The 7,873-nt window shown below is 47.2% G+C and overlaps 1 protein-coding gene across 1 annotated transcript; it reads left to right on the forward strand.

Moving 5' to 3' along the window:
- The first annotated feature begins 3,187 nt into the window (after nucleotides 1–3,187).
- On the forward strand, nucleotides 3,188–6,348 carry LOC119320165 (proteasome subunit alpha type-1). Its single transcript, XM_037594274.1, has 2 exons — nucleotides 3,188–3,685; nucleotides 5,565–6,348. Exons 1-2 carry the CDS (start codon nucleotides 3,335–3,337, stop codon nucleotides 6,081–6,083), a joined length of 870 nt encoding a protein of 289 aa, XP_037450171.1. The 5' UTR covers nucleotides 3,188–3,334; the 3' UTR covers nucleotides 6,084–6,348.
- Nucleotides 6,349–7,873: the final 1,525 nt, after the last annotated feature.

Below are 7,873 nucleotides of genomic sequence, written 5' to 3' on the forward strand. Positions count from 1 at the left end.
GGACGGTCTATATTGCAGGATGGCGGGCACAATATATATATAGGATTAGGATTTTCTACAATAGCTTGCCACAGAACTAGTTAAGGTTTTCAACGGTGTAAAAGTTCTCTAAAATCCTGAAAAAAAATACTGAACCAACACATCTACAATATAACATGATCCAACGGATGGATTGAAAAAATATGATTGCATGTATCCTGGACAAAAAGAACAAATGTTTTAATATATATTGATCCTGTAGTGAGCTGAAATGATTGTTTTTTTCACTGAGGATGCATAAATGCACATTTTCACAATCACACTGTTAGATCATCTTATTATATTGGAGTGAGGCTTCCCTATTTATTTCATATTTTTTACTTACTTTTAAACCGTTAAATGTTTAGCAAGCCTTAACTAGTTCTGTGGCAAGCTATGATAGACACAGTTTTACCTATATATATATATATATATATATAATATTATATGTGGTATAACATGTTCATAACCACACCATGCGTATCACCGTTATATATATTCAAGCATGCGTCGGTTTAAAACACTATGATAAATTCTTCAAATATCTGAATTCACTTTTTACAATGAATTATGATCTCTTCGTCTTTTACACCCACACAATCCTCATATCTTTGTAGCTAGCGCTAACTTTCTCTTGTGCATGCACACGCCGGCCTCCCTCTCACCCTCCCTCAGCATTCTCTAGCTCCATGGCGCAAATTCGTCCTTTCCCTTTAGGTTGTTCACCCACGGTGTTTGTAGGCCCCCAGCTCCTTCTTCCCGACACACACCGATCGATATGCCTCTCTAGCCAGGTGTGCCTACCACAAACACAAGCTTTCCCTCTTCTCTTCTCACCGTCCATGTCTCACTCCCGCCCCTCTTTTCATCGATATCGTACTTTGATGTCGCTTGAAGCTACATCAGTATTCCCCCAAAGAGGAAGGGATGATGCAGCATAGCGGTGGTAGGTATTTCCCTCAGATATGAAACCAAGGTTATCGAACCAGTAGGAGAACCAAGAAACACAACGTAAACAACCCCTGCACACAAAGAACAACACTTCGCAACCCGACGTGTTAAAGGGGTTGTCAATCCCTTTCGAGGTACGACACCTCAAGATAGGCAAAGGACGTGAGGTAAATTTGTAGATGGGATAAATAGATTGCTGAACAAATAAATTACAGCAAGGTATTTTTGTATTTTTTTGGTTTAATAGATCTGAAATAAACGCAAGGAAAAAGTAGATCACAAGGAAAATATATGAGAAAGAAGAGCCAGGGGCCGTAGGTCTCACTAGTGGCTTCTCTCGAGAAAAATAGCAAACGATGGGTGAATAAATTACTGTTGTGCAATTGATAGAACTTCAAATGATCATGATGATATCCAGGCAATGATCATTACATAGGCATCACGTCCAAGATTAGTAGACCGACTTCTGCCTGCATCTACTACTATTACTCCACACATCGACCGCTATCCAGCATGCATCTAGTGTATTAAGCTCATGGAAAAACGGAGTAATATAATAAGAACGATGACATGATGTAGACAAGATCTGTTTATCTACTGCGACAGATATGGATCCCGTCTTTTAATCCTTAGTAGCAACGATACATACGTGTCGGTTCCCTTTCTGTCACTGGGATCAAGCACCGTAAGATCGAACCCACTACCGGGCATCTCTTCCCATTGCAAGATAAATAGATCAAGTTGGCCAAACAAAACCCAAATATCGGAGAAGAAATATGAGGCTATAAGAGATCACGCATATAAGAGATCAAAGAACTCAAATAAATTTCATGGATATAAAAAGATATAACTGATCATAAACTTGAAGTTCATCATATCCCAACAAACACACCGCAAAAAAACTTATATCATATGGATCTCCAAGAGATCATTGTATTGATAATCGAGAGAGAAAGGGAGCCATCTAGCTACTAACTGCGGAACCGAAGGTCTACAAAGAACTACTCACACATCATCGGAGAGGCACCAATGGAAGTGGTGAACCCCTCCGTGATGGTGTCTAGATTGGATCTCGTGGTTCTGGACTCTGCGACGTCTGGATGAAAATTTCGTCGACTCCTCTAGGGTTTTTGGAATATTGGGGTATTTATAGAGCAAAGAGTCGGTCCAGGGGGCACCCGAGGTGGGCACAACCCACCAGGGCGCGCCTGGGCCTCCTGGCGCGCCCTGGTGGGTTGTCCGCTCCTCGGGACTCCCCCCAGGTGCAACCAGGGCCCCTTGTGTTCCTTCTGGCCCATAAAAAATCATCATAAATTGGCGTGGCATTTGGACTCCTTCTGATATTGATTTCTTGCGATGTAAAAAACATGAAGAAAACAACAACTGGCAGTTGGCACTATGTCAATAGGTTAGTACCAAAAAGTGATATACAATGACTATATAAAACATCCAAGATTGATAATAAAATAACACGAAATAATCAAAAATTATAGATACATTGGAGACGTATCAGCATCCCCAACCGTGCTTCTCGCGGAACCAAAACCGTGACTCTCACGAAAGGAAAAAAATAGAAAACATGTTTTTTTCGATTATGAGAGGCACAGTCGTGACTCTCCCAAAAGCAAAACCGTGCCTCTCGCGGAATCAAAACCGTGACTCTCGTGAAAGAAAAAAAAATAGAAACACGTTTTTTTATTTCTGAGAGGCACGGCCGTGACTCTCGCAAAAGCAAAAGCATGCCTCTCGCGGAAGCAAAACCGTGAGTCTCGCAAAAGAAAAAAAAACACATTTTTCGCGCAAATTTTTTTTTGAATTTTTTTATCAGGTGAGGAAGACCGATGAAAAACCAAAACGTAAAAAAAACGTCTAAAAAGCCAAAAATACGTGTGAATTTTTTTTAAAAAAATTAAACACGATACATGGCGAATGACTGAGAACGCGCCAAACAACGCTGGTCGTTGCGAGGCTCCTGAAAGAACGCTCATTAACTAGTTGCTCTCGCAACAGCTGGACACCGATAATTTGTCGCAGGAGCGGCAAATAGGGATTTCCCTCGCGAAACGTTCGCTCGATAAGATTTTCCCTAACGGCCCCACCGCCCAACAACAGGCCAAGGCCCAGTACCTCTAAGTCTCCGACGGCCCATCCGGAACCCTGACGGGCTGGCCCCACGCGAGCCCTCCTACCCTCTCGTCTTCGGTCTTGGAGCACAAGAAGATGAACGCCGCACCGCACCACGCCAACAAAAGGAGGAAAACAGCACGCCCGAACCCTACTGCTGCTGCGGACACGCACCACTAGCACACCTCGCATCGTCGCCGGATCGGAGGAGGAGGGGAGCCGAGGAGGAAGAAGGCCGAGGATGTTCCGCAACCAGTACGACACCGATGTCACCACCTGGAGCCCGCAGGGGCGGCTGTTCCAGGTGGAGTACGCCATGGAGGCGGTGAAGCAGGGCTCGGCCTGCGTCGGCCTCCGCTCCGCCACCCACGCCGTCCTCGCCGCCGCCAACAAGTCCGCCAACGAGCTCTCCTCGCACCAGCGCAAGGTCTTCCGCGTCGCCGACCACGCCGGGGTCGCGCTCGCCGGCCTCACCGCCGACGGCCGCGTCCTCTCCCGCTTCCTCCGCAACGAGTGCATCAACCACGCCTTCGTCTACGACGCGCCGCTCCCCGTCTCCAGGCTCGCGCTCCGCCTCGCCGACAAGGCGCAGGTCCGTCCCCGTTTCCCGTCCCGATCCCCTTTTCGTCTTTTCCTGCCCCGATCTGCTCGCGCGCCTAGGGTTTCGTGCCGGAGGGGTCAGATCTGGTGCGGGAGATGTGTGGTTTCGTGCGTGCTGGGGTAATCCCGGCTACGATCTATGCTGGGAACTAGGGTTTTCATGGTGAAGTCGCGGGGAGCACGATCCAGTGGTACAAATGGTTACGATTTTGACGATTTCGCCAGTGGTAAGGGTCAGGACCCTCCGTACAATTTAGTTATGTGGAGTGTTATTATGGTGCTTGATCTCTTATGCTCTGTTTTAGAATTGTGCAGCAACTGAGAACTGTAATGGTATCTTAGTTTCCTTGCATACACAGTCTGAAGTCTCGAGTTGACCCTTCTTCAGCTTCTTACGGTTTAAGTTAAACACTGTCTTATGTGTACTAGCTGGTATCGCTGCCCGCTGCTGCGCGCGGATATTGTGGCACAGGAAATATAGCACTGCTGTCATGCATAACAAAATTGTCATCCAAAAAGGGATGAAGAAACTAGAACCAAGAGCTCAAAATTTGAATGATAAACAATTAGGATGCTCATAGTAAATATGTATGCATTGATTTTAGTTTAGTTGATGGTCATCGATGGCAGACATCTCCACCAACAACCACAAACCACAGTTGCACATCGATCCTGTGGCGCTGCACTCTGGCCACGAAGGTGCAGATCCCTGCGTGTTGCCAGCTGTGAGATCTCAACCTGTCTTTATGTACTTTAACTCCTTTTAAGGTTTGCCCATGCTTTCCACAATCAGTGAATCCAAATTTCTGTTCAGTATTTGTCTGCCATGTGGGATTGATCTGCACCTAGAGGTTTCGATTTGTTTCATATGCCAGTTTTATTTTGCTTTTCCTGGTTACCTCATCCTTACAAAAGAAAATTGTATAGTACATTCAGTTGTTTGTTTTGTCCTGCTGGTCTTATCCCCCCTCTTATCTTGCTAGCAAAGCCTATAACAGACAGTACAGTAAGATCTTGATTTTGGGATGCATCCCAGGTGCAACACCATTCTCTACAGGAAGATTGTGCCCTTCTACAATGTTAACTTACCCTCTAGAATTTAAACACGTTAAGAAGGGCAATGTCGTCGCTGATTATTTTTTGTTGTGGAGAAATTAATAACATGCTTTAAGAAACTTGTATTAAAATTCTTCTAACAATTGCTATCACTGCCAGATGATGTAACATACCTCGTGTGTGGGTGGTTACTTCCATGGTGCACATTTTAGTTATTAGAGTTGTCAATCAAATCCTAAATTGTACACATAATTTGTTTTGTAGCAACCTTGCTCTCGTTCCCAGTCAAGCATGCCCAGTTGAGGCTGCTCTTCAATCTTTCAGGGTGAATGCCATCATGCTGATTTCTGAACTTTGCATCTACTCCTTAGTTGCAAAATAAAATTCAAGGACTGAAACCAGGGGCCATTGTGACTAGTAGGTAGATAAAGGGAGTAGTGAGTGGGGTTTTGGGAGGGAGGCAGGTGATCTGTGGCAGTGTCTCGCATACTTCTGTTGAATTAACTCTCCTCCAAAGCAAAACAAAATAATGAACTTCTCAATCAATTCATTTACTGGTTTAATTTCATGATTCCATAATCAGATCACTGCTCTCAAGCTAGCATCTTGATTACTCCCTCCATCCCATAATGTAAGACGACTTGTCAAAAAACGCCTTACATTATGGGACGGAGGGTCAAAAAACGTCTTACATTATGGGACGGAGGGAGTACTTTTTAGAAGGTTGTCTTAAAATCAACATGTTTTCACCAGTGTGCATTTCTCTTCCCATCTTGTGGCGGGCAATGTGTTGACTATGTATTTTAATGTTGCAGGTTTGCACACAGCGTTCATGGAAGAGGCCCTATGGGGTCGGCCTCCTTGTTGCGGGTCTAGATGAGTCTGGAGCCCATCTCTACTACAACTGCCCCAGCGGGAACTACTTTGAGTACCAGGCATTCGCCATTGGCTCCCGCTCTCAGGCAGCGAAGACTTACCTCGAACGCAGATTCGAGAAATTCAATGCCTACACCCCGGACGAGCTCATCAAGGACGCGCTCTCAGCCATAAAGGAGACCCTCCAAGGTGAGAAGCTGACGAGCTCCAACTGCACCATTGCCATTGTCGGCAGAAAGGAGGATGGCACCGTCGAGCCCTTCTCCATGATCGACTCCAAGAGGATCCAGGAGATCATTGATTCCATGGAGGCTGCCGACGAGGCACCAGCGGCCGATGCTCCGGCTGAATCAAGCTCGATGCAGGAGGACAGGGGCGACGCACCTGCCGCAGGGGATGCCCCCGCGGCGGCGGACGAGCCTGCTGCACCGGACGCCCCGGCGCCGATGGACATCTAGGCGTCGTCTGATCGATACATGTCATGTCCGTCCACCCCCCTTGTCGCACCACCATTCAGAGTTTCCAAAAAGACTAGACTGTTGTTTTAGAAAGGTTGCCATCCATTGTGTGTACTCTTTGCTTCTGTGCCACTACAGCTTTGCGGTGCCTGTGTCTGGACAGATTGATTTTTATCTATCATGTGATGGTGCGGACAGACTCGTTTGGTTGGGGCAGACAGAATTACGTTTTATCATAAAATCCTGCTACCTTTTGTAGTGTTTACTGTGTGTTTTCTGGACACTTTGGAAATTGAACAAACAACGTGGTACAGGGGAATTTGCGTCCTTGCGTTGTTGGGATTTGCGTCCTTGCGTTGTTGGGACTGTGTTTTCTGGACACTTTGGAAATTGACAGACACGATGACAATTTCCACAATGAAAATGAAAAACAATCTACCAATAGCAAATTTATACTTCCTCTATACATATATGGTACGGAGGGAGTAGTCGGGATGTGCATATGTGCCCGTGGGTATTTGCACATTGGGTTGTTGAATATTATTTTGGATAGTACAGGGGAATTTGCGTCCTTGCGTCGGCAAGATACAGCAGATCACCTGTGCTAGCAATGCAAGCCGTGCGGGTTCTCGTCGAATCCCGTAGCACCAGTACGAGTGTTGAAAAACTTGCCAAGAGACAGAGATGCTGCTGTCTTCCGCTGTGTGCTGGAGCGTTGCATCACCAGGCCATCAAAGTCCAAGCCTGATGTTTTTTCTTTTCTTGAAACGAGGCAAAAGACTGATTGAGAAGAAGAGAATTGCCTGGCTAATTGGTGGAAAACCGGGCTAAAACCCATACAACCCAACCCATATGACATGGGCATCACCGGTCAACCTGGCCACCGACACGGAACTCAAAGTTGCAAAGAAGAAAAGACATCCGCCGAAGAGTCATTGGTTGCCTCGAACGGGCGACTCCGGCTTCACCATAGAGCTTCATCGTCGAAGCCAACCCACAAACAGCTGCAGAAGCCATGACAACACATGCGAATGGTTGGCCACATGCGAAAGCAACCGACAGCTCCGACTTTGACAACGAGCATCGAAAGGGAAATATGCAAAACTTGTGCCGACCGTGCCCTCTACAAACGAACACAGAGTGCCTGTCATCGTCACCACTTGTACTCGCTGCACCGCAACTCCGACCTCAAAGCAACCAAGCAACCACCAGAAGGGCATCTCGGACACGCCGGGAAGAATCGACTACCAATGTCCACGCTGCGACCCGAGCTCTACTCGACGCCATCATCGTTGCCAAAACAGAAACCAGCGCCCGCCTTAGCAACCATGCGGTAAAGATGCCGCCATCCACCGGTCTCCCAGTCATAGTCGACTCCAAGACAATGCCCACAGGGAGGAGAAAGACGCGAAGACGCCTCCATCGCCCGATCCAGCTGATCTGAGGGTTCCCTCTGGAGCCAATGTCATGGAGAGAAGGAGGAGCACACCTCCAAGATGACGCTTCCAAGAAAGGTCAAGTCACCCGTGGACGACACCGACGCCGACTCTGATGAAGATCGAAACAAGGATTTCTCCCGGAATTGCGTCGAGCACCTACCGCCACCGACCGTTGCCCACCAACCACCATCCCAGTCAAGGTCAACCTCACTCTGGCCGCGGGCTCCCATGATCCACCACACCAAGACACGCCCTACCCCCTGGCCGTAGCCGCTAACCACCACCGCAGCAACTAGAACGGAGCACCAGTGCGGAAGAACCACATCAAGCCGCTTCAGCGAAGCAGGAGCA

The sequence above is a fragment of the Triticum dicoccoides genome, chromosome 6B (genome assembly GCF_002162155.2).
Source record: "Triticum dicoccoides isolate Atlit2015 ecotype Zavitan chromosome 6B, WEW_v2.0, whole genome shotgun sequence".
NCBI lineage: Eukaryota > Viridiplantae > Streptophyta > Magnoliopsida > Poales > Poaceae > Triticum > Triticum dicoccoides.